At 44.1% G+C, this 26279-nt stretch overlaps 3 protein-coding genes and 1 pseudogene across 6 annotated transcripts; all 4 read right to left on the bottom strand.

The window, feature by feature from the left end:
• Window positions 1–3922: 3922 nt before the first annotated feature.
• On the bottom strand, window positions 3923–8028 carry LOC133913779 (S-adenosylmethionine carrier 1, chloroplastic/mitochondrial-like). Of its 4 annotated transcripts, none has more exons than XM_062357041.1 (12): window positions 7878–8028; window positions 7660–7718; window positions 6960–7042; window positions 6604–6680; window positions 6103–6193; window positions 5819–5872; window positions 5652–5747; window positions 5388–5477; window positions 4884–4935; window positions 4686–4747; window positions 4505–4585; window positions 3923–4186 (listed from the first exon to the last, which is right to left on the bottom strand). In XM_062357041.1, exons 2-12 carry the CDS (start codon window positions 7709–7711, stop codon window positions 4043–4045), a joined length of 882 nt encoding a protein of 293 aa, XP_062213025.1. In that variant the 5' UTR covers window positions 7712–7718; window positions 7878–8028; the 3' UTR covers window positions 3923–4042. The 4 variants fall into 4 exon arrangements, with proteins under 4 accessions (XP_062213025.1, XP_062213024.1, XP_062213026.1 ...); XM_062357040.1 differs by having other exon boundaries at window positions 7660–7732; window positions 7878–8027; XM_062357042.1 differs by having other exon boundaries at window positions 7660–7713; window positions 7878–8005.
• A 1452-nt stretch (window positions 8029–9480) lies between these two features.
• On the bottom strand, window positions 9481–12086 carry LOC133910840 (uncharacterized protein At4g15970-like; annotated as a pseudogene).
• A 758-nt stretch (window positions 12087–12844) lies between these two features.
• LOC133913778 (uncharacterized protein At4g15970-like) lies at window positions 12845–14795 on the bottom strand. The gene is made up of 3 exons (XM_062357039.1): window positions 14325–14795; window positions 13600–13974; window positions 12845–13503 (listed from the first exon to the last, which is right to left on the bottom strand). Exons 1-3 carry the CDS (start codon window positions 14631–14633, stop codon window positions 13024–13026), a joined length of 1164 nt encoding a protein of 387 aa, XP_062213023.1. The 5' UTR covers window positions 14634–14795; the 3' UTR covers window positions 12845–13023.
• Window positions 14796–21656: 6861 nt separating this feature from the next.
• Window positions 21657–24942, bottom strand: LOC133913777 (uncharacterized protein At4g15970-like). The gene is made up of 3 exons (XM_062357038.1): window positions 24407–24942; window positions 22900–23274; window positions 21657–22464 (listed from the first exon to the last, which is right to left on the bottom strand). Exons 1-3 carry the CDS (start codon window positions 24719–24721, stop codon window positions 21979–21981), a joined length of 1176 nt encoding a protein of 391 aa, XP_062213022.1. The 5' UTR covers window positions 24722–24942; the 3' UTR covers window positions 21657–21978.
• Between the last annotated feature and the right edge of the window lie 1337 nt (window positions 24943–26279).

Genomic DNA, 26279 nt, shown 5'->3' with positions numbered 1-26279 from the left:
GCAGCCCACCTTGTAGCGCACAACCTGGCACATGTCATTCCCACCTTTTTTTGACAAAAAAAAAAGAAAGAAAGCAGAAGAGCTGCTTTTCATTTCATTAGAAGGAACAAAGATGTACCAGATGACAAAAATGAAACAGGAAACGAAGCTATATATGTGTCTATCTAGCTAACCAAAATAAAGATCTGTACATGGGTGGGAGAACCCCTAGGTAACTTTTACACCGATGAAGATTTAGACTATGTATTCTTCCCTAGTAAAGGTAAAGACGACAAGCTCACTGGCCGCTTGTCGTTGAAATATGCTCCGGTTTCGCTTCTTCCACAGGTGCCAGATCATAAGAAGTAGGGTGTTTGGAAGTTTTTTCCTGCGCTTGTGGCGCGATAATTACACGTTGTCTCCACCATTGCAAGAAGAGTGGATGGAGTTGGTTGCCCATGTTCGGCAGGCCAGACCAGTAGTCTACCATTTGTACAGGTTGTTGTGGAAAAAGGACATTCGAGGAAGAGGTGATCAATGGTCTCCAGGTTTCGCATGCATAGGGGCAAAAGTAGGAATTTGACCACCCCTTGCACAATAGGCGATCTGCGGTATAGACTCCCTTCTAGGCGAGTAGCCAGGCAAAGAATTTGATCCTAGGTGTTGCCCAAGGATCCCAGACGAGCGGCGCATAGTTAACGGAGATGCTGTTAGTGAACTGTGCAATGCATGCTGACCTAGATGTGTATTCGTCCGAGGCTATCTCTCCACATGATGTTGTCCGGTAGTTAGATAGAACAATTCCTTGCAGAGCCCACCACAATCGAACATAGTCTGGTAGTAGGTCTGGCATGGTGTCCTGGATGTCATCAATCCATTTGTTTCCTGTGAGTGCCGCACAGACAGTTCGGCAACGTGTTAGTAAAGTCGAGAATAGTTGTGGTGCTATGTTCCTGAGTGATGAACCGTGTAGTCAAGGGTTACTCCAGAAGTCTGTTGTGTTCCCATTACCGGCAGTCATCGTTGTGAGGGTATAGAATAATTGCATATCCATGCCATCACATGGTAGTTCCAGTCCCACCCACGGCTTATCTGGTGTCTTCCAAGAGAACCATAGCCAGCGTAGTCTAAGTGCCCGACCAAATTTCTCGAGGTTCAAGACGCCTAGACCCCCAAGTTCCTTCAATCGATAGACACTGGCCCATGCAATTTTACATTTTACTCCATTGGCCTCCTCGGTGCCTATCCATAACCATGAACGCATGATTTTCTCAAGGCGCTTGCAGATGGACACCGGAAGCCTGTGTGTTTTCATGATGTATACGAGCAGTGCTACGAGGACACTTTTTAGAAGCACTACTCATCCGAGCAGGGTGAATAATCTTCCTTTCCACCTTGTCAGGCTTCTAGCCGCACGGTCAATCAATGGTTGGAGCTCAACATGTCGTAGCTTCCGTAAGGAGAAAGGCATTCCCAGATACTTGAAAGGTAGTGATACAAGTGGGATTTGCATATGTTGAAGGATATATGTCATGTCAATATCATCGCATCGAATTGTGGCCACCGAGCTCTTTGCAAGGTTTGCGTGCAGCCCCGAAGCTTGTCCAAAGGTGTCCAGAATTTGTCTTGAGGTCTATAGCTCATTCTTAATGGGTGCCAAGAAGATGGCCGTGTGATCAGCGTATAAGGAGAGCCTCATATGTGCAGCTATATGATTGATCTATGATAGGTGGCCTTCGCTGGTTGCTAGCTCAAAGAGGTGTTGTAGCGGATCAATTGTGGTGATGAACAAGAAGGGGGAGAGGGGGTCCCCTTGTCGAAGTCCCCGTTGGTGGAGGAGGTACTATCCTGGGGAACCATTGAGGAGCACTCTTGACGAGGATGTGGACAAGAGGATGGACATCCATTCTCTCCATCTAGCTCCAAAGCCCCTTACTTGTAAGAGGTCCAGCATGTAGGGCCACACTACCATGTCGAAGGCCTTGGATATGTCGAGCTTCAAAAGTAAGGATGGTTGGCGCTTGCGGTGTAGTGCCTGAGCTAGATTCTAGACATAGAGGAAGTTCTCTTGGATACACCTCTTCTTAACAAACGTGCTCTGAGCCATTAAAACTAGATCATTGAGATGCGGTGCGAGTCGCAATGACAGAACTTTGGTAATAAGTTTTGCCAAACTATGAATTAAATTGATCAGCCTGTAGTCCCCTATAGTCAAGGCACCCTCCATTTTGGGCAGCAAGGTGACCAAGGCACCGTTTATGCGGTCGAAGTGGCGTCTGTGCATGGCGTAAAAGTGGTGTATCGAGGCCATGATGTCCAGCTTGACGATGTCCCAACAGATCATATAGAAGCAATCGGTGAAGTCAGATCCCGCGCCACGCTCGATCCTCCCGGTAATATGTTTGTATCAGAACAACACAAATAATATTATCTTTGTAGACAATAGTAGGTAATTTAATAAAATCAATACCATATAACTGTTGTATCTGATTCCTCCTCTCCACGCAACAACTACCCCTAATATTTCCCAAATCGGCGCCTCCGTCTCCCCTGCCTCGCCACCGTGTCAGGTATGAACCCATCAACGCTTGCAGCTCGATCACTCTCTCAATTCAGCATTCTCTGCCCCTCACCTTGCTGTCTGCTCCGGCCTGAAATAGATACGATGCATGAGCCGTCGGGCGGCCTGCGAGCGTCGTGCCTTGTGCGGAGCTGCGTGCAGCTGGGCACCAGCAGTCGAGCGCCGTACTGCTACTCTGCACATCGCATAGGCCACACAGCAGTATACTTTGATTTTTCCGTTTGTCTCAAGTTGTTCAGTTGAGAGTCCAGTTTGGCATGGGGATTCTTGCCTATTTGTGAATGTAGACTTTGAAATTAGTGTTGAAATATGAATGGTGGGTCTTAGATTAGCATTCATGGTACAAACATATTGTAGCTTCGTCAGTGCCCTTCGATCAATTGGGATAATCAAGTCAATACTTGATATTGTGGCACTGTTTCAGAGCTTCAGATCTGCTCATCGTATCTATTTCAGGTATGATTCCATCTTTGCCCCATGTTGTGTTTCACCATGTACAATTCACTAGATGATGTTTCAATACCATATGCGCAACCTTTTAAATGATCACAAATGTGTTTGATGAGATGTATCACCAATAGTTGTGATTCGATAGATGTAAAAACATTCCAATGAGATATAAGCGTCTTTATTCCATGGGACACTGATGATAACCTTCCTCATTCTTCCATGTGATTGCTAATTGTAAGAGCATTGAAGATAGAGTTTCTAATTGAAATAACACTGCATGGTTGCTAATTGCTAATTGTAAGAGTTTTATCACGGAGGGGTATCAAAATCACCGATCTTTGGTCGATCAATGATTGAGAATAATCTGGCATCTCATAGTGCTGCTCCTCGCACGATGAGATGGGTAGAGGTACCCCCTATTAAAGGGTGTGCTGCCACCATGGGTTGAAGGGCACGGCGCACAAGTATTATCTCGTGAATTTTTTTTTTCTCCCGTTACAACAGGTATTTAATTAGTTGTAGTAAAAAATAAAGAAGAAACCTACTACTAAGAAAAACTGAAATACCTAGAATGAACTCTATATCTTTGCATTAAGAAAGTATAGCAAAACACACTGGAAATATGTCGAAACTAGAACTCTGCATTAAGAAAAGGAATAGCAAAACTCCAGGGGATTAGAACTCAAACCCAGTTCCTTAAACTTGTAGCGGTAGCAGCTAATGCTCCATGGTAGCTACATCCTGCCACCGTTTTGTAAGTGCATCCCGCCGTCCACAGCATATTCATCGCGTCTGCAGACTCCACAGTAGCAGAATGAAAAGCGCTCCATCGCATGCTGCATCTAGTCACATATCCTCCTCGGTAGAGGAACTGACAAACCCCTCGATTAGCCTCTAATGAAATCAGCGAGATCAAACCAACAATCTCTGTAATGAACGAGGTTAAAATGTTTATTCTGTTCATCTTTTCTGTAGAACATTTAGTTACAGGAAAGAAAAAAGGATGCAGCATAAATCAATCAACTGATTCACTCATTCGTCCTTGACTCCGGACTTGGCATCTGGAGCCTGCGGTTTGTTCTTCCTCCTCTCCTCTAGCATCGACTTGGTTTTCTCCAACACGCCAAAGAAAATGGACCCGCCAATGCCAATCCAGAGCACCCGTGGCTCAATGCCCTGCCATGTGCCAACTTTAGACATAGAGACAACTGAAAATAGGTAACTAGCTAACTGATGCCAATGGCCAGAGGCAGATGCACAACAAAAGACAGGGCTAACACAACAGAATGCACATTAACAATTGTTATATTGCACAGTGCATCATTCACAAGGCCAAAACATAGATTAAACCGAACTATACTGGCAAGTCAGAATCTCTTCAATGACAAATCTGAAAGCATCCAGTTCACATCATGTCATCTATTGTTTGTTTTGTAGTTGGAACTTAAAAGTATGGAAGCTGTTTATATCCATTGCACTTCCATTGCACTTTACCTTCAAGAATGCCTTAGGGCCTTCCTCTCTCAGAATTGTCTGAGCACAGCTTACGATTCCAGAGTACTGGTTTCCCTGTCCCTTCAATCCCAACCAACACAGAAATAGTCAGTTATGCAAAGCAGCAAAAGGAGTTTTCTGGGTGGAATGTTATATTGCAAGTGTTTTTTATGGTATCCACCTGAACCATCAATCTTGTCTTCAAAACATCAAGGGGTGTTGTTATAGCTCCGGTAATGGCGCCTAGCAAAGAGTAAGAGTACAAAGCAGAAGGAAACGTTTTGGTCAGAAAGAGGGAATAAAAGAACACAAGAGAGGGCAGTGATGATTAGGAAGCAACATGAGAGTTAGAATGGTTAGACTGAAATTTTCGTTGTACCAGCAAAAGCACCAATAAGTGCATTCTCTGGATCCTTCAACTCCCTCTTTGCCTGGAAATTGTGAAAAGAAAATATGGTAAGCACTAAAAAATCTTGAAAGTTTCGGTTACAGTTATATTAGCTATTGGGCAGCAGTTAACAACGATTGCTGCTTTAAAGACGGAAAATATGAACAAATGATCAAGTTATTCATAATTCTGTCATTAATAAATGTGAACAAGTTTTGATGAAGATACAGTAGAATCAAATCACATCTAAATGAGGTACTGACATCAGGATGCATCAGCAGTACAATATCTGACATATATGAGACAGCAAAATGCTGATCATGGCACAAAATCTAACTCTACTGAACAAAAAACACCCAGGACAATATGTAGGAGGTTGACAATGTGTGATTTTACATTAAGTGAGGAAACAGATTGAAGCCTTGAATGAGTTGTTCATTAGTAATTCGACGGACACAAGAATAAATAGTTATCTTGGTAATGATAGAAGAGTACCATAAGTTTGTAACCAATTCGAAGCTGCTCATATATGCAGAACTGAATGGCATCAAACGGCAGATCTCGAAGTAGAAAGGAGCCATAACCCTACAAACCAAAAGAAGAAAGAGTTAGAATGGATAAGATGACAACATTTATCATAAGGCGGCATAAAATGTACAAATCAAATCAACAATCATCATTTTTCAAAGAAAAGTAATGTTACATCAGTTAAATTAAAAGATTCTTCACCAAATAAGAGGTCAGAAAGAATATACATACAGCATAGAGCCCTTTAAATCCTTCTTTAGCAACAATGAGGCGAACAGCATCAGGAGCAGACTTGAATTGACCAGTTTGCATTCTTTGTTTGACTACCTGAATGCAGTGAGACCTAATTTGAATGCAGCACAGCACTATTTGGAGTAGAAAAAATAAAACTTTCTGACCTCTGTGGGGACACGGACGAGAGAAGCAGCAATACCGCCAATGGCCCCTGCAGTCTGTAGCATTCGCATTTAGAAAACATGGCCAACATAAATCAATATGCTGTAGTAGAGGCTAAGCATTCATGCAGAAGAAAAGACACAATTCTGGCAGTTCAATAAAAATGCCATGGATAGGACGGCAGGCATAAAATGAAAAGTACATGGTATAAACAGCAATGTCAAACAACAAGCCTTATTTTGAGCAATCGGCTAGCCAACTGAAGGTTAAATCTGTGCTAACTTACAAAATGGGCAATAGCACTCAAATTTTCAGGAAGTCTCTCCAATAGTTTTCTTTTAGTCGGTTCATATACTCCCACAAATATTGCAGAAGCCCTGTAATAAGTAATAGATTAGGTTAAGAAAATCACAAAAACAGGATAAATGGTATGGCAGAATTAGAAGACATCATTTTTTCTCATGGTACCTTTGCAAAAGGTGAAACTACGGAGTCTGAATTCTTAATAGATGCATGGCAGTCAGTTAAAGGTGAAACAACACTCGATCAGCTAATGAGAATATTACATGAAGGAAAATATTTGCATCATATCGTGAATTATTACAAATTATTACTTCAATATAGCATCCAACAAAAGATGGTGATACTTTGAGGTAGGGTCATACTAGGTCAACAACTTGCAGCTTGATATTGCTTTAACATTTCAGGAAAACAAGCAGCACTGCACAAGTTATAACAAGTAGTGATCTAACAGATGCAATATGAAGAAGTGATATTATGTACTCACGGGAGAACACCAGCGAGATTTCCAGCTAATCCAGAATACAAGCCTCTCCATTCAATTTGGCTTCCACCTCGAGCAGCCTGAAGAAACCACAAACTTCAGACAGCAGCATGTACATGTTACTTTTCTAAGATGCCAGTAAACAATGGGCAGAAAAAAATGAAGTCATACGGGAAACTAGAAGCACAAGATTTAGTAAATTAAAAACTAGAGAGACTTGTTTGACATGGAATAGGATTTGGTTGGCATTGCAGAGACACTTAGATAAGTATTCTGTATGCACAAGCACATCACTGCTCTTATTCTCTCAAGATATCAGATTATAAAAAGAGCTATTGCGCGATGAAAAGATGATTGACCTGAAGCCTGGTTTTTATTGTATCAATTGGGTACAGGGCTGTTTCCACCACAACACCGGCCGTTCCTCCAGCTATGCTGCCCTCTGAAAAGACAAAGTTATACAAAACCAGGTACATTATTTTTCAAAATCAGGGAAAAGCCTCAGTCGCATTCTATTGAATGAAAATGGGCAAAGATAGTCAGGGCCAAGAACCACAAACCCTCTGGCCATAACCACACTGACCAGTTTTCAGAAAGTAATTCACTGTAACAGGATTAACATATTAGAATCAGCACACACCTGATTAGCATACCACCTAAACAAAACAAAAAAACTGACTAATAACACTTAGGGGATGCTTTAACATTTATTCAGCATTGCAGAAGTTGAATTCCAGCATGGATTGTATCAACCAGTTTCATCATGGGACCTGCACTTTTCTATCTCACACCAGTGAGCATCAGCAACCAAAAAATAATCGGCTGCATTGCGGAGCAGAGATCCAGCAAAACCAAGTACATGACTACTGATGCAGAGCTTTTCCTCTTCGCCCTCTTCCTCCTTCTCCTTTTCCTTTTTTGGTTTTTTCAGCCTGATGGCCTGATGTATCTTTGGACTTATATTTCTACTCTATCAATATAATCTGGCGGAGCTCCGGCTGATCGTTCAAAAAAAAAAAGACTACTGATGCAGAATTACAAGAGAGGAATTTGACGCACCGCACAAAACCTGAAGGAAATTGAACGACTTCTCTTCTCCACCTTCTCCCATGTCTGCTCTGGGCGGAGTCAACTGTGAGTACCGGCGGTTCGATTGAACCCCGAAAAAAAGTTTTGGTTAATCAACTGGTATCGATACTCCACCGCGCACAAACCTTGCAACCGCAACAAAAATAACTCTTGAAACAATCCATCCAAGCAAGTTAGGGCTTCCTTACCGAGGAGAGAGCAACTCAGCCCGAGTTCGGATGTCCAGTAGCAGTATACGCGAGGAGGGGCAAGAGGGTGCGGCGGCCGGCGAGATGGGAACTGGGAAGGCAAAGAGCTCGGGGTTTATCGCTTTACTTATCGGGAGACGGAGCCAGACTAGGTAGTTCAGGGGAGCGTGGATCTTTAGGCCCAGCCCATGCAGTTCAGGGCCTCTCACATAATTAAAAGCCCATCTACTAACAAAAAATGAATAAATCTCTATTATATAAAACACGACTTGATTAACGCGTTAACTATTCTCTTACTCTCTTTTCACCTAATAAGCTCTTAAATTTTGAATAATTTACTCATTTTTACCGTACGACCTTTTCATCCAGCCTTCATGCTTTGTTATTGATTATAGATATAAGACATGTTTTATTAATAAATATAAATAAAGAATTTATGAGAGAAATTAGTGGATAATATCTTTCTCTTTTTTAATCTTATCTGAAATCAAATTACGATATCGCTCTTGACGTATTCATCTGGTTTTGCTTTAATGGCGCATCCATATTTTCATACCTTAAGTTTATGATTGATGTTACAGTATCCAATATTTATATTTTGTTGTAACACTCCTTCCCCTATGCCACTAAAAGTTTTAGCATTCCCTTATATGCTACTCTTAGGTAGTGTTTGGTTGGAGAGCGAGGTAGATGAGATGATTTCATTCATGTATTTAGGGATGGGATGGGATGGTCCGAAATCAGATGTTTGTTTGGTGGGTGTGATGGAACGACTCCATTTTAGATTTCGGGCCCACCGTCAGTGACCCGTCCCAAGTAGGATGGCTGCGTTCAGCCTTTTTTTGGAACGGATCCGTCCCGAATCTTTGAAGAATATTATCTGATTCAAAACCATCACATCCCTTTGAACTCCAACCAAACAGCTCAAAAACAGGATAAATCCGCTCCGTCCCACCCCGTCTCACGAAACAAACACTACCTTAGACATCAGTGACATACAAAGAAACCATAAAAATACACATTGTCACAGAGGAATTCTCTCCAAGAAATCCCTGTACCACTTGGTAAACTCCATGTACTTAGCTCGCTCCATCTAACGAAATTGAACTGGTATGACTGAGCCAGACACAAGACAAGATACGGCACACTGTATTGTATATACCAACTGAATGAATCTAACATCATATTTGGCACAGTTCCGGTATTAATTCCCTTCCTCAACTCAAGTATAACCATGCAACATGCTTCATGCAAAACAAGTGCGGACAACAAATTATGCCACTTCTTTTCTCAAGATACAGGAAGTATAGCCTATGCGCTGAGAAGGTGGACGCAACCAAACAATCATGTTAGTTGCCATGAATTATAGCGTCACTTGAAAAAAAGTAGGTAACCTACTAGTTCCAGCATGTGTGGACGTGGCGCTCAACCACACCATCTACCAACCGAGCAAGTGCGTGGTCCATCAACCCTATTTTTTCACCTTGTCTGATAGAAGATACAACTTTAATTTACAGACAAGTATATATGTTTGCCGGTATTCATTAATTAAACAACATAGTAATATATACTGTATCATATCGGTATTCAACAAATTAATTAATTCAGGGAATAATTAAGTAATCGATTTGAAGCAACAAAATGCTGTGTATAATCAACCAACTCGATCGCAACTCGGTCTGTAACGCGTTTCATCAATGGATGCAAGCACCCGGGACCGTCCACTTGGCGGCGTGCTTGGCCCAGTGCGGCATCCCCGTGTACTTCTTCCAGTCGTCGAGCACGCTCCTGAGGTCCTTGAGCTTAGCTCCCAGTCCGACGCAGCAGTTGGCATGCATGGTGCAGATCTTGTTCAGATCCTTGCCGTGGCTGCAGAAGCCGCCCATGAACGCCGGGTCGATGTACTGAACCCGCAGCCGGAGATCCTTCACGAGCTCCTTCTTGATCGCGTTGAACACCGGCTGCTCGTTCAGGCCGGCCGGGAACCTGCTCCTAGCCTCGTGCCAGACCCTGGTCATGGCGACGGTCCGGTTGTTCGGCTTGACGTGGAAGAAGCCCGTGTTGGGGAAGTTGTCGATGTTGTCGGGGTCGCCGAAGAAGGCGTCGCTGGAGACGGTCATGTCGGCGTACACCGTCACGTGCTTGAACGGGCTCCGGAACCACATGATGTCAACGTCCTGCATGCGATCAGCAATATATTTGCATGGCTGAAGCTTTGAAGCTAGATCAATTGTGTGTTGCTAATTACGAGGATTCAGACTGATATATGCGCACATACGGTGAAGAGGAAGCTGTATCCGAGCTGGAGGACGCGGCGCTGGAGCTTGAGCTTGCTCCATACGAGCTCGAGGTAGTCTTTGGAGAGGTAGAACTTCTCGGAGGTGAAGTTGATGCCAGGCATGGTGTAAAGGTAGCAGTGCCGGTGCACAGCGCGGCACCGCGCCATGGCCGACGGGTCCATGGCCACGATGAGGACGTGGTCTAGCAGGTGCGCGATGCCGTCCCCGATGCGGAAGCTCTCCAGGAAGAGGTCCAGCAGAGACCCGGGCGCCGCCCACGCGTGGTTCACGCACGTGATGATCACCGTCCGGTCGTCCGGTCGTCCGCCGTCGCCACGCGCTCCACCACGGCGGCCAATCCCGGGAACTCCGTCTCCGCGGCCTGCTATGCATTGATCCGCCGTGCGTGAATTATGTTATGGACGCTCTTGTCTTGTCATGAGCAACTCTTCGTAATATAAATTGATTCACTGTGGACAAGAAATTCTTTTTCTGGTGGACTGGAAATTCTTTTTTCTTTTCTGAAGGAAAAATTGTAGAGTACTTCAGATCGCCGCAGCTAATTTGAAGAAGCTAAAGTTGCCATTAATCAGGCACCGTCGCTATTCCCGAAACAAAATTGTTCGCCGCCATGCCCGTTCTTTTCGATCTCAATATAATACTTCCTCCGATTGTAAATATACGTCGTGTTAGATTTATGTACCAGGATTAAGAAAGTAGATTAAATAATCTTGTTGCTTTTTATTTATTGTGTATTAAAAAAATAACTCATTCATTCGTGAAAGTGATAACATCTTATCTTATATTTACTAATTGAAGGCTCCTTTTGGTGACTACACGTTAATCCTAAGAAAATCCTATAAATTCTCGTAAAAAAGCAAAACTTCCAACCATCAAATTAATTGATTGACTAACTGTAACCATAGATCAACAACCAGACGAAATAACATAGAAGATTAAAAAACAAATCATAGAGTCCAGCCCCAAGACTATTTCTTGTCTTGCCTTTCCTTCTTTTTTGTTATAGATACTATTTATCCAACAAGATTATGTTAGCAAACTTCAGCTTAGTTACGTTAGCAAACAACATACTTTTTCCAAATCAATTATAATCAAACACTACAAAATTAAAACAACAGAACTCAAACATATTACCAATTATCACACAAAAATAATATCAAAGAATTTAATATATTAAAAAAATAATATGAGATACGGTGACGATATTAAAAATAATAATAATTTCAAAAAATCAAGAAACAAATAAAAATCAATTTGCATAACACATAAAATGAAAATTATAAATTAGATATATTCACAAATAATAAACATGATTCCAAATTATAAAAAAAAATTATATTTTACATTCTAATATTTAAATATAAATAGTTGATATATCTTAGCATACAATTATTATTAACACAAATATCTACAATTTAGTCGTAAGCTAAATTTCTAGCCTGTGCAGTCGTACGGGTTGATGCGCTAGTTTATTAAACAATGGTAAGATGGGAACAAAAGAGAAAAAAAAATGTATAAAAGTTCAAAAATAATTTATATTTAGAGAATAGTTGAGGGGGCTAAAACGGCATATATTTACAACAAGATGGAATATACACTGTCCAAATAAATAAATCAACAAAAAAAAAAACACAGCTGAATTGAGGCAGCAAACCTCTCGTTCGCGATCGGCACCGGTCGGCAGGCTCAGATCAGCTGCCGTGCCGCTACCAGGTTTTGTGACGTTACCCTCAGCCTTTTCTGACGATGTTCCATTCCGGCCTCTCCCGCCCAAGAACTGCACCGCCCCGGGACAGCTGAACTCCCCCAGGCGGTGCTGCAGGAGCAGCACGACGGTGAGCGCCGCCGCGCAGCCGAGCACGAACGACGACGACGCCTGCCGCCACCTGGCTTCCGCGGCGTTCGCCATATCGACGGCGGCCGCTGCCTAATCCTGGTACACTAGCAGAGATGTGCCGAGCGATGTGGCCACGGTACCTCGAGTTCTAAAACGTTGTGCGTTGTGAGAACCAAGCACGCGAGTGAATTTCCCGGATGGGAAGTCAACCTGTATGTCTTAGAGGTTGTGTGCGCACAAGAAATAGAACCTGACTACTTCACCTGTGCCATCAGACAGACCTCGATGCTGCTACTTGCTGATGTGGATGGCAACAGAAACAACGTGCTGCAGTGAGGGCTGAGCTCTATCCACATGAAACTATGGGCCTAATTCCTTCTGCTGCCAAGCCATCAACAGCCTCCAAGAGTTTCTTTCATTGGCCATCCAAGAGCTTCTTTGTGATATCTTATTTAATTTGTTAAATTCCTTCATGTAATTTTATATATGTACTGGACTCAAGCTATGGATCCTCATATCTCTAGGCTCAGCCCATGCACTGCAGGGCCTTCCTGCACATCTACTACCAAAAGTGACAAAAAAAAAAAGAACTCCCTGTACTTTGTAAATTTCGGCGTTCTGATTTAAATCGGAATTGCTATGAGCCTACACAAAACAAGATGCAACACACACTATAGTCTATGTATACCAACTAAAACTGGCATCGTATTTTGCAAAATCCTGGCAATTTCTTTCCTGACCTCAAGCATAACCCTGCAAGATGCCTCAAGAGAGCTGGTGAGCACAACCCAAATGTTTCGCATTGTCCGATGCCATACCTAGCAGATAAGTATGTATAATTTGCCCGGTATACAATAATTAAACAGCATATATAGTACTAGCTAGTGTAGTGCTCTTTCGGTATCCAACAAATTAATTCAGAAAATACTAATCGATTTGCAGCGACAAAGCCTGTGTGTATATATTTGCAGCAACAAAAACTCGATCCGTACGTTTCGTTAATCATCGATCAATGGATGCATGCACCCGGGACCGTCCACTTGGCGGCGTGCTTGGCCCAGTGCGGCATCCTCGTGTACTTCTTCCAGTCGTCGAGCACGCTCCTGAGGTCCTTGAGCTTATTTCCCAAGCCGATGCAGCAGTTTGCGTGCATGGTGCAGACCTTGTCCAGGTCCTTGCCATGGCTGCAGAAGCCACCCATGTAGGCCGGGTCGAGGTACTGCACCCGAAGCGCGAGGTCCTTCACGAAGCCCTTCTTGATCGCGTTGAACACCGGCTGCTCGTTCATGCCTGGGAACCTGCTCCTGGCCTCGTGCCAGATCCTGGTCATGGCGATCGTCCGGTTGTTCGGCCTAACGTGGAAGAAGCCCGTGTTGGGGAAGTTGTTGATGTTGTCGGGGTCGCCGAAGAAGACGTCGCTCGAGATGGTCATGTCGGCGTACACCGTCACATGCTTGAACGGGTTCCGGAACCACATGATGTCTACGTCCTGCGATCGATCGATCGATATGCGCATGGATGAAACGAACTTCAGACACAGTGATTAGGTTGACGGAATGTGTGCGAGGATTCAGGGAGCACGTACGGTGAAGAGGAAGTTGTATCCGAGCTGGAGAACGCGGCGTTGGAGCCTGAGCTTGCTCCAGACAAGTTCGAGGTACTCTTTGGAGAGGAAGAACCTGGTGGAGGTGAAGTCGATGCCGGGCATGGTGTAGAGGTAGCAGTGCCGGTGCACGGCGCGGCACCGCGCCATGGCCGACGGGTCCATGGCCACGATGAGGACGTGATCCAGCAGGTGCGCGATGCCGTCGCCGATGCGGAAGCTCTCGAGGAAGAGGTCCAGCAGGGACCCGGGCGCCGCCCACGCGTGGTTCACGCAAGTGATGATCACCGTCCGGTCGTCCGGTGACGCCACGCGCTCCACCACGGCGGCCAAGCCCGGGAATTCCTTCTCCGCGGCCTAGAAGAAAGAGGCCAAGAATTTCTTTAGCTAATTCTAAATTTAAAACAGGTAAGCGAAGTAAGAATTTGCACGGATTTTGATCGGATATTTGAATGAATGAACACTTGTGGATTCCGATTAGATCAGCAGCGAATTGTTTTGAAAGAAAATTGTAGACTTGAGATCGCAGCAACTAATTAGAAGAAGCTAAAGTTGCAACGCTGGAGTAAGATCGATGCAATCAATTGGGTACTGTCGTCGTTATTCCCGAAACGAATTTAGGCGCCAGCGTGCTCGTTTAGCTCGACGATCTCGATTACACAACACAGCACATCAATAATTCGACTGAATTTAGACAGCGAACTAACCTCTTCATCGCGATCGCCGCTGGCCCGCAGGCTTAGATCGTTGGCGGTAGTAGTAGTAGTAGTAGTGTCAGGCTGCTTCGTGACGTTAGCCCGATCAGCTTCTTCACCGGCTGCCATGATCACCTGACCTGCCGCTGGTGACGACGTTCCGTTCCTGTTCCGGCCTCCCCATCCCAAGAACTGCACCGGGGTGGGGCGGCTGAGCTCGTCCGGGCGGTGCTGCAGGAGCAGCACGACGGTGAGCGCGGCGACGCAGCCGAACACGAACGACGCCGCCTGCCGCCCCGTGGCCTCCGCGACCTTGGCCATGTCGACGGCAGCCGCTGCTAGCTAGTGGAGTAGCACTTTCTAGCCGTGTAGAGACGTGCCGATCGATGTGGTCTGGCTCCCTAAAATACACGGCTCCGTCCGGCCATCCCGCCTGCCTCGTGGAGTCTGCAGACCTAGTGAGAACTGAGAAGTCGTACGCAGCAGCTACAAAAGAAACGAAATTGTCAGCAGGCACTCCGTAGCGTACAACGCATGCATTGGCGTACGTATAACGTATACTGCTGGTATTATCCAGGCTAATTTTCTGTGAGAGTTGGTGCCGGTTGGGGAGGATACCGATGCATCATGGGATGGGAGCACATGCTCACATCCGTGATCGTGGCTGACGGATTACAGCTTGACTCCATTCGGAATTTCTTCGTGTCTCTATATGTATGGTTCATGTGCCAACAACCCAGTCTGTACTCTAGCTGAAGTAAGTTCAGTTGGCGCGTCTACGTCACCGTCCGTGTGCACACCGGATAAATGAAAACGATGCGCTGCAAAGTTCAAGTTCTCCTCTGAATTCAGGGTAGCCCATGGAGCTGTACTTCTCTTCCACCTTGACTGAAGATGTAAGGTCAGTTCGGACACGACTCATGATACAATGGTCTTCGTTTTTTATTCTGCATAACGGATTGCGTGACCATGGCCACTCCGTGTGTCACCGGTATCGATTCATATATAACTGTCACCGATGAATAATATTAATCACATCATAGATTTTTTAAAATAACTATTTCGTTAACAGCTACAGCTCACTTTGTTAGCTCCTACCCTATTTAGTTTTTTTAAACTAATTTTACTATATTTGTAGCTAAGAATTTATTAGCTACATTTTTATAACAAACTACACTTAATTAATTTAGACGTGACAAATTTAAATACGAATCAAACAGGCTTGTAGCGTCAGGCTGTGGACAAATAGTATATGTTCTGCCTGGATTGGCACAAGTAAAGAAGAAGTATGTTATCAAAGTAAAATACAGAGGGTGATACGCAGAAACTATAGTGATCATGTGCTGCACATAGCTAGTATAAAACTCATTGTTGGAACGTGTCTTCCTGCATCAACGTTCCCGGCATCCTCGCCTGACGCTCGCCTGCCTTCCTTGCGCCACCACTTGCCTAATCAACCTGGTGCTTCGTTAGGCAATGTACATAGGTAGATTACACCTTCATTTTTCCTTGTATACCTTTTGTAATCTCGTTGTTTTGTGTATAAGATTACATCACAAAATGATCTACGAGGGTCTCACTTCAACCCAATCAAACACATCCTAAGGTATGTAAAAGGCACCGCTGATTTTAGTCTCCACCTCACCTATTCCTCATGCGACTCCATCGTGGCATATTTCGGTGCTGACTAGGCTAGCTCCCCCGACACTCGAAAATCAACTTCCGGCTACTGTATATTCCTTAGCGACAATCAACTTTCTTGTCCTCGAAGCACCAACTCACCATCTCCCGTTCGAGTGCTAAAGTAGAGTATATTGAAGTGACCAATGCGGTGGCCGAGACATGCTGGCTTTGACAGCTCATGGTTGAGCTCCACTGTCCTCTCAAGACCGTCACGATCATATACTGTAACAACATCTCGATCTACCTCTTTTCTAACTCGGTGCAACACTAATAGACCAAACACGTGAAAATTGATCTCTATTTGATCCGAAAATATGTGACACTTTGGTGATATCCACGTACTTCGCATACCATTCTCTTCGCAATATACTGACATATTCACTAAGGGCCTTCTCTCACGCTCTTTCTCGATTTCCGGTCCAGCCTCAACATTTGCGAAGCCCCCTGTTGATGCTACGTGGATGTTGGAACACATCTTCCGCGCTCCCAGCATCCTCGCCTACCAATTTGTGTCTGCAGACAGTGTATTCTTAGAGACCTGTCATTGGACTTTTCGCATACGCTACTAGCCTGCTAACGCATCAACCGATGTGATGTCTATCTGTCAGTGATGTGACAGTTGCTACGTACGTGGCTGCATCTTAGCGAGTGCAGACTAGATACAGAAGGTTCGCATGCACTTCTTAATCAGTGCAGCACAGTACTCTAGCTGGTCCATAAGGGCAGCTCCAGTTCTGGTACTGGGTCTGGAGAATCTTGTTATGTTAGTACTAATAATGTACGAGTAGGTGTAGCTAGAATCGTCACTGTCATGCACTCATGCGTCGTTTGATCATTGATGGGTTATTGCTAGCTTAACATGTTAGGTACATCTCTGTACTTACCACCAGGTAGCCAACTGATTGATCGATGGTCACTGGTCACGAGTCAGGACAGACTTTTCTTGTCGAGATGCAGCCAGGAGCAGTACCTTCTGAATTCTGATAGATAACTCACTGCTGACCCATAATCCATCCAGCCATTCATATGTGTGGATTCACTGACAGTTATGGTCAGAACCAAAGCATTACTAGTCCAGTGTTTGCAACAAACTAATTACCAAAAAAGAAAAACTGAACTTCATGCACACATGAAGAACAGTAGAACACAAAGCGATTGTAACTGTATAGTATCTCCATCCACGTCAAGAAGAGTATCGATGCCCATGTAGGTAGCTAGTGCATAGTGGTATTTATGCGTTGGTAGCTCAACTCAACCGCCACCGCACCCCTCCTTTTTAGCATCCCCGTTAGGTCGCAAATCGCTCTTCCATGCTCAGTCAGTTCGTCAGTGTTTACCGCCAAACAGGGAAACCCTGACCTCTGCACTTACGCGACAACGACGGGTCTATCGGTAGGATCGAATACTTATTAAGTAGGCAGGCGGAGAGGGTGAAGGATTGGGAAAGCTAAATTTAAAATTTAATTGATCAATAAAAAATCTAAATTATTCTCGTATTCCGTTTTAGACAAATTGTTATCATGTTACTAAAAATTAAATGATGTATAAAAAGATCTGTAAGTACGATTGCACTCAAATTTTAATAGTAAAAACTAGGAAATGTTACAAAATTAACCTGATAAGAATCAGGTCAATCGGATTCCTAGATAAAGAATTATTACCCTTGCAATCAGACTATAACAGATGGTGACGAAAATTGATTAAATATTAATTTGGCAATTATGCAAGAATTACAAAAATTCAACTAATAAAACTTTTTAGAACCTTACCTAATTGCTCTAGGATATTTTTTGATAGATCAAATCAAGACATTACATCAAACCAAAATATCCACTAAAACCAAAACCGGAAGACAAAACAAAGAGCATAGAGAAAAAAAGACCAAATTAACAACTCATCAACTTGCAAAATTTTATCTTTATTATATAAATGGGTTCACAAGATGTATCTCTATGACATCCTAAGAGAGTCTATACATAAGGCTAACCCTGGATGAGTTCTCATTTTTCTCAAAAAAGAAAATCTCTCAACTCTCTCGGTGCTGTTATGTCCTATTTATTTTCAACTGGGCTCACGTCGCTCTCCTAGGCTGCGCCACCCGAGCTGGGCCGGTCCCCCCCCCCCCCCCCCCCTGCGATCAGCTCACCGCGCGCTCCCCGGCCGACTGGGCTGTTGCGCCCCGAAGCCACGCCAGGGCCACGCGCACAGGCTGAGCCGCCTCCAGGCCTCGGCCACCAGCACACCAGGTCGTGCTCTCGCTCGTGCGCCACTGGGCCACAAAACCTCCCAGCCACCGCTCATATGCCAACCGTAGCCAAAACACAGAACCCGCGCACATCCCCCATGCGCTCGTGACACGATCCACTTGTGTAGGTCTAATGTGTAATTCATCTTCACGTGTAATGTCTTCTAGTCCGAATGTGTCACGTGATCTTCAGACTGTTTTGATCTTAGTTTATCTCTAAATATAGTCTCGATCCTGTATCCGACTACGTCCGCCGTATGACACACCTACATAGACCAAATAAATAATCAATTTCAAGCATAAGTTATTCAAACTTGACTCATGTTAATCCACATGATATCGTAACAATTGTCGTGCTAAAACTTTGTCTTTGCCAATTTCATAATAAATTCAATTTTTCAGCATTCATGATTTCACACAGCAAATTTGTTTTATTTTTAGATGTCCCGTCAATTATATCTGAGACAATGGATGTGTTAAAGTTCTTTGGAGTTCCCTAATGTTGCAACCCAGCCAATTGATGAGATAAAAGCACTGGTTCTCGGCCATTTTGTGCTGTTAGTTTCCTCTAATTCGTTTTGTGTTGCATGGCCATTCCGGCACCTACAAGCTTCGGCCCGGCAATACAAATTCTGGCTGGGCCGGGGATTATACAAAAGACGCCAAAATCTGGGCCTTCACTAACTTATATATATACGTATGATATTATTGTAGGAAAGTGTGTCCTTTAATTATTTAATTGCATACTTGTTAATATAAATCTCATATTTAGGTTTTACTGGTAATTTCTAGATTATTCTTGTCACCTATGTTACAGTCAGGGTGTTAAGGGTATACTTGGTTAGCTCCGCTGTCATGAATATGGGTGTGTTACTTAATAACTTGATTAACTGTCTATGCAACATGAACCAGATTAGGTAATCTTTTAAACCAATATGATCATAGGGATTTAGGCAAGTTAGTTTGCTTAGTATGGTTGTTGTGTGTGTATTGGGTAATGCGCGAGTACATGTTTTAGATCATAAGAGCAACTCCAACAGAACATCTATAATACATCATCTATATTATTATATGGATTGCTACCTATAAAACTTCTCTCTATATTACTCCATCACTTCAACAGTACATCCATATTTCATCTTCTATATTCTCTCTTCTATTTTTTAATAGTATTCTATAACTAACAATATTTGAAAAAAAACACTATGCAACTTAGGGTTGTCAATAATTTTATAAAATAATACATTATTTTATATGAATATTAATGAATTTACCTAATTTTTGGGAATTAAATTTGTGCCTAAAAATTCAAGAAAAAGTACAAAATAGTTAAATTTGGAGATTTTTTTCATTTAAAATATGTAAGGTATTTTTAATGGGAACTAGTTAAAATGGATTCTTTGTTATTTATTCTATTAGTACAAAAATTGTTGTGATTTTAGGAGCTCTACAAAATCATTTTTTGAATTTATGAAAGAGGAGAGAAGAAATAACTTTTTGAAGCAAAAGCTAGCTGTTGGCCTCTCTCGTCTGTCTACAGCAGGATGGCGTGGGGGGACATGCACGCCACATCTGGCGTGTCCAACGATGTGAATGGCGTGCTCTGCAAAGTAGCTAGCTGGATGAATAGTCTGTTGGAGGTTGTTTTTTTTTGAGAAAATGGATCGAGGATGGGATGGAGGGTGGGATAGAAGGGCTCTTGGAGATGCTCTAAGAATATGTTTGTGAAGCATATAAGATAGCTCAATAGTATAACCACGAGGTTAATATGGGTACGGTCTGGTTGAATAATTAGTGATCCGTCTAACTATGTACACATTAATTAGCTGCTGAGTGGCATAAGATGTAGCCTTACAGTGGATGTAATCCCTATTAGCGGTGAAACCTTAGTGGATGTATATAGATTAGGAGACGTTTTGTAAAGACCTTGTAGTGAGGCCCCAACTCACACCCCGAAAGTGTGAAGTTACAATGGAATCATGAATCGTGTGTAAAGTTGTACAATCTCTGCAGAGAAATAAAACTAATTAATCAATCGTACTCATGGTCAAGAGCAGCTTGAACTTCTTCATGATTAGTGAGAATCTTGGTTGGTTTTGGTAGTCCAGTGGTGGTGATCTGAAGGGTTGGTAATTAGGTGTAGAATACCTATTGAGTTTGGTAGTCAGATGAAATTCGATGAGTTGTATCTTTTAAAATATTATCATCACACATAGTAAATAGTTCTATTATACCTTCTCGAGTCCTAAGTTAAAATGACTTAGTTACAACAAATCACAGCCAAGCATTTTTTTGTCTTAAAGACTCATGTCATATTTTCCCACACTTTCTCAATATTCTATATGCTCATCCTTTTTCCGTTCTCTTTTCCCTACTGTGATCAATTGTTGTTCAGATCATGGTGATGAATTGGAGTTCCAAGAGGAAGACTTCGACTCGAAGACCCTATTCTAAGATGGCGCTCCTCCGGACAGCGCTTGTGGCAGATACAAGACCCGCTATCACTAAAGGTTTATCCTAGTATTTTCTTTAAGACATACAAGTCCTTTTGTAATAAATTATATCATTATGTAATGACACTCTAATGATTTCACTTATAACGTCACCGCATATATATGAAATATGATCTTGACATACATACGGAATACATCTGATCTGTTCTCTTAAAACCGGGTGTGACACAAATATCATTATATACACACACACATACTATATATATCTATTGTGTGCCTAGACGCACTGTAGTTCACTGTTGCCGCCACCTCACAATTATGATAAAAAATAGTATAGTTGCAACTCACAAGATATGTCAGTTACTATAAACATATATGGTCGTAACTGGATATCTTATGTAGTTGTATTTATGTATCTTTTGTCATGTGATCGTAAGTGGGTCACCTCTACGCACACCACCAGTTACGATCCAAAAAACAGTATAGTTGCTACCGTAAATAACTTTTTTGTCATGTGATCATTACTCAATTATTTGTGTTATCGTAACTGATTATTTTTTTAGTCGCAATTGGGTTACCTCTGCGCACGCCCCAGTTACGATAAAAAAGCAGTATAGTTGCTATTGTAACTAATTTTTTGTCATACGATCGTAACTCAACTATCTATACTATCGTAACTAACTATTTTCTTAGTTGTAACTGCGGATTGCGCAGCAGTAAAGTACAATACTTCTCGTAATTATACACTTTTTACCATATAATCGTAACTTACCTATATGTGTCGTCGTAACTGACTAGTTTCTTATTCGTAACTAGGGTGATGCAAAGATGACTGTAACAACTGAGAGTGACGTAACATAGTTCACTGTTACGTCTAGACACAGAATAGACTCACCGTATATATATACATATATATATATATATACATATATACATATACATTCATACATATATATATATATATATCATAAAATAATATATACATATAAAAAATAGTATATAGTGTTTGTATATACATCTGATGGCAACAAATAAGCGCTGTTGTATTCATCTTTACAGGGCAGAGAAACGATGCAAAATATATATAAGCTGTGTTGTGTACATACATATGGAGCAGTATAATTTATCCTAGCTACATTACCTTTTACAAATCAAAAGAATCAATGGTACCTCTCCATCTCCTTAATTTTACTTTGCGACAGCAAGAAGAAGCAGAGAAGAATTGCATGGCCTTGCGGTGCACCGAATGGATCGTCGGACCTAGCTAGCGAGCTGTGCCGACTGCTCAGTGGATGCAGATGCCGGGGAGCTTCCACTGGAACTTCCCGGCGCGGCGCTCGTCGGCGGACCCGGTGGTGTAGTTCCTCCAGACGTCGAGGACGCCTCGGAGGTCGTGGAGCTTGGCGCCGAGGCCGACGCAGCAGTTGGCGTGGAGGGTGCAGATCTTGTTGAGGTCTTTGCTGAGCTGGCAGAAGCCGCTGATGTACTGGGTGTCGAGGAACTGGATGGTGATGTCCAGCTTGGCGACCATCTCGTGTTTGATGAGGTTGAACACGTCCTGCTCGTGCTTCCCGAAGAATCGCCACCGCCCCTGCTGCCAGCCGCGGTAGAACTCGATCGTCTTCTCCGACGACCGCACGAACAGGAACCCGCCGTTGGGGAAGTTGCGCAGGCTGTAGGGGTCGCCGATGAACATGTCGCTCGAGATGGCGATGTCCGCCGCCATCGAGATGTGACGGAACGGGTCCCGGAACCACATCACGTCCACGTCCTGCACCAATTCAATCGATCGTTAACTTTTTGTATATATAAAAGCTGCAACTGTTGGAGCATTGACAACGACTGTTGTCAGGTCGACGGCCAGGCGTTCAACTTGAAGCGTGTGCGGCTCACGGTCACGGTGGCAGCTGGCTCCGACGGCACCAATGTCGCCGTCGAGCCGGCGAGAAAGTCACAGCACCGTTTCTTTCTGTCAGCTACTTGTAGCCCTGGAATCTTTGAGGCCTCACAAGTAACAGTCGGCTCAACGTGACAAACCACATAATCCATATATGTTGAACCCAAGCCTATCACGGACTTTTTCAAAGTCCAAGTTGGACAACTCCGTCCAGCACGAGCACGAGTCCACATGTAACGTGTATACTGTCACGAACGTTCCAAGAAGAGGAAGAAACAGATGAAGAGAAGAGGAAGGAGTAGTACTGACCGTGAAGAGGAAGTTGTATCCGAGCTCGAGGACGGTCTGCTGGAAGCGGTTGCGTCCCCACATCATCTCGAGGTAGTCCTTGCTCATGAACATCTTCTCGGAGCGGTAGTCGACGCCGTTGGACGTGCGGAGGAAGTAGCAGTGGCGGTGCACCGCCTGGCAGCCCTCGTACGCCGCCGGGTCCATGGTCACGATCACCAGGTGCTCCAGCAGCCGCGCCACGCCGCCCTCGCCCAGCCGGAAGCTCTCGAAGAAGAGGTCCAGCAGCGACCCCGGCCGCGTCCACGCCGCGTTGATCTGCGTCATGATCACCGTCCGGTCCTTGGTCGCCGCCCGCCGGAGCACCTCCTCCAGGTCGCCCCACGGCGACGGACCCTGCAGGCATTTCATCGCTCGGTCAGAATAATTAATGTTCAATTGCCAAAACTAATCGAGCTTCTTGCTAATTCTGCGCTGGATAAGTTAATAAGTAGTAGAGTCATCCATCGATCCAGACCAATCAACGAATGCCATACTGCGAGAACCAAATCAACTGAAGACGATTCTTCCTGCACTGGTACTGCGACCACATAGATAGCATGAACATGGCCGGGCAGAGTGACGTCGCGGGCCGTCCGACCAGGAACCGGACTAGCCGTTTTCAATGCCACGCGTACCGTCAGCGCTGCGAACACGTGGCAGGGGCAGTGCAGTGAAGCGTGCCGACAGCAGCTACAGGAGGAGTCCAAATTGTTGCCAGGAATCCTCTAGGGCTTTAGAAGTAGCAGTAGTAACAAGCCATGCGATGAGTCATCAAGCTTTTATATTTATCTTTATCCTCTTTAGTAGTAGTAACAGTACATGTGGAGAAGCTAACAAATCTGGTGATGAGTCATCAGGGTTTTTTTTTTCTGAAATAAAGCGCATCAGTGTTTTTTACCGTGATGATACATTGGGACTTTGGGAGACGAGGAAGTGGTCGGCAAAAGGTTTGTCCGAGAGGAGGAGAAAGCAGGCATACTTCCACGGGCAAAAGGTTAGCCTAGAGACGTGAGCTGGTCTCTGTAGGCCAGCTTTTGCTTTTGGAGTCTAGGCTTTGGCTGATAAACTATTCACGCTTTGGTTAACCGGTCGCCGTCAGGCTACGTAACTTGTTCAAAGGGGATTCTGTTTATGTACTACTTTCTTATTGATTGCTGATTGAAGCACAAATTAACGGCATCTCTCAACTCTGATTTCTTTCTCCTTTTGCAATTAAATACTAGTGAGTAACATGGTACCAGCTCCATAAACTTGTTATGTTCCTTTTCTTCTCTCAAAACAGGGGCAAAGTGTTGTGAACACGACGATGAGGAGAAAAAATTCCAGCTTGAGCAACATTATGTTTGCCCGATGGTGAACAGTCAAAATAGCCATTTGTTCTGAAATCGAACGATTTTCCCGTTCAAGATTTCTTCAGGAGTATGATCGGACTCATACAGTAGAGTTTCTACAACGGGAGAAAAGAAAAGGCAGAGAGAAAAAATACCTCGACGGGTGCAGGAGCCGGAGCCGGCGTTGCGGTGGCCTCGGGCGCCCTGACGCCGAGTTGCCCTTCCGCCGTCGCAGCCCTCGTCTCGCCGTTGCCGTCGGCCACGCCGCCCTGCTGCACGGAGGAGAGCAGCTCCTCCTGGTCCGCGGTGCCGTTCCTGCTGCTGAAGGCGGAGATGTCGACGAGGCGGCGGCCAGGACTGGCGGACACGAAGAAGAGGACGCAGACGGTGGCCATGGCGGCGCCCAACATGAAGGACACCAGCGGGCTAATGCTGCTCATCTCGCCGCCCTTCATCTTGGCGCCCAGCATCGGTCACCGCTGGCCAAAGCTGATTCTTTTCCCTGCTGCGGGGTTCACTCGATCCCTTGTCAGCAGGTAAGGTTCTTGGCAGGGCAGGAGAGGGAGGTATGGGAGGAGGCCGAGCCTTTTAAGAAAGAAAGGGAGGAGGAGGAGGAGGAGCACCGACCTCGGAGCACAGCAGGGGAAGGATTGACCGGCTGATCAACAGCTTTGCCCCTGGCTTTGGGTTTGGTCGTTGGTGCCGTCCGCGTCGCGCTGTATGTCCACGTTGTCCCTGCGATCTTCAGGATCCAGGGGATTATGCTCCATGTTAATTAATTAATTAATGTTGATCCAGGCGTTGAAGTGGACGGAATACTCGATATTTTTCTGTGTTCGATTTACTACGAGTCGGGTATCATGTCCATTCTTGGTTTTTTAAAAAGGGAAGCTTTATTAATATCATTGCTATATTAGGATAATACAACTAGAGTTTATTTTCGATTTTTCATATTGGAACGCACCTAACCATATAAAAGGATGGAAGAAAAAGAAACGAAAAATCACATCCCAACCGATGCGATGTGAATTTTGGTGAGAATTACGGCGGGGAGCGTTGATGAGAAGTTTAGATTGTTATTTAAACCCGGTGAAAAACTCCTTAGCCACCCCTCTAAGTGTGCATATTTATGCTATTGTAACCAACTTTTGGTGTTCTTGTTATTGCAAGACAGATTACTTATGGAACAAATGTGTATTCTGGTAGATGATGATGCGCCTCAGTTCAGTTCTCGGTCGCTTGGGACGAGTACGTAGCTGAGCTGAGCTGAGCGTAACCCTTCATCGTGGCGCGGGAGAGCGATGTAGTACGAGCCCTGCGGAGGACAGCATGCCGTTCATCGATTTCAGCCGCTCTTTTTTCTTCCTTGGGAACTGTCGAATCAAGTGTCCAACGGCTGTAACTTTGCAACTACTAGAAACTGACAGAACTCGTAAGCTTCCACGTCATGGTAGTTAGAATTAGCAGTAATCGTTGCAGAACAAGACAATTCATGTGACGATTTTTTTCCACACAGGTAAGTGGCCACCGCGTGGCCAACTCAATCGTGTCCTCGTGAATCATGCACTCATGCATGTGGTGAAGAAATTCTCCATTTCTGTCGTAAACAAAAGCTGCAAAATTAAGGTGAAGGAGATCCTGCCGCCAATCCCGGAATCGCAAGACTAATCTCTGAATTCAACCGATATGATGGTCATTTTGTCGGTGCAGGGAACATGATTGAGGTCAAATCCAGAAGAAAAAAAAGAATCGTCTTCATCTTCCTTGCTTTCATACTCTTTTTGCAGTATGCAGACGTTCGTTTAAGTAGTTGCATCCATATTTTTTGGCTGAAGCTTGCTGCTACATGTTGTTTTTTATTTGTATATATGGCAGTGTCCCCGTGATTGATAGCTGAGAAAGGCACAAAAAAGCAACTTTTTGCAGCTGAATTAATACCAGAAAAGGAGACGAGCCCAGGCTGCGCGAGAACAGATAACCTCATCAGTCATCAAGCTTAATTACCACACAACTACACTTGCTGCTAGT

The sequence above is a fragment of the Phragmites australis genome, chromosome 3, assembly GCF_958298935.1.
Source record: "Phragmites australis chromosome 3, lpPhrAust1.1, whole genome shotgun sequence".
NCBI lineage: Eukaryota > Viridiplantae > Streptophyta > Magnoliopsida > Poales > Poaceae > Phragmites > Phragmites australis.
Note: the sequence above shows the minus strand (reverse complement) of the source record. Positions and strands in the feature narration are given on the sequence as shown.

Bases quoted from the DNA above. Each gene is read 5' to 3' on its own strand.
- LOC133913778 (XM_062357039.1), bottom strand. From the start codon at position 14,633: ATGGCCAAGGTCGCGGAGGCCACGGGGCGGCAGGCGGCGTCGTTCGTG. The intron at 13,975-14,324 runs GTTAGTTCGCTG...TCTTTCTTCTAG, and splicing joins GCGGCGATCGCGATGAAGAG to GCCGCGGAGAAGGAATTCCC. The intron at 13,504-13,599 runs GTACGTGCTCCC...GATCGATCGCAG, and splicing joins GATACAACTTCCTCTTCACC to GACGTAGACATCATGTGGTT.
- LOC133913779 (XM_062357041.1), bottom strand. From the start codon at position 7,711: ATGGGAGAAGGTGGAGAAGAGAAGTCGTTCAATTTCCTTCAGGTTTTG. The intron at 7,043-7,659 runs GTGCGTCAAATT...TTGTCTTTTCAG, and splicing joins TTTCCTTCAGGTTTTGTGCG to AGGGCAGCATAGCTGGAGGA. The intron at 5,478-5,651 runs GTATGTATATTC...TTTGGTTTGTAG, and splicing joins GATTTAAAGGGCTCTATGCT to GGTTATGGCTCCTTTCTACT.
- LOC133913777 (XM_062357038.1), bottom strand. From the start codon at position 24,721: ATGCTGGGCGCCAAGATGAAGGGCGGCGAGATGAGCAGCATTAGCCCG. The intron at 23,275-24,406 runs GTATTTTTTCTC...AAATGCCTGCAG, and splicing joins CGGCTCCTGCACCCGTCGAG to GGTCCGTCGCCGTGGGGCGA. The intron at 22,465-22,899 runs GTCAGTACTACT...GAATTGGTGCAG, and splicing joins GATACAACTTCCTCTTCACG to GACGTGGACGTGATGTGGTT.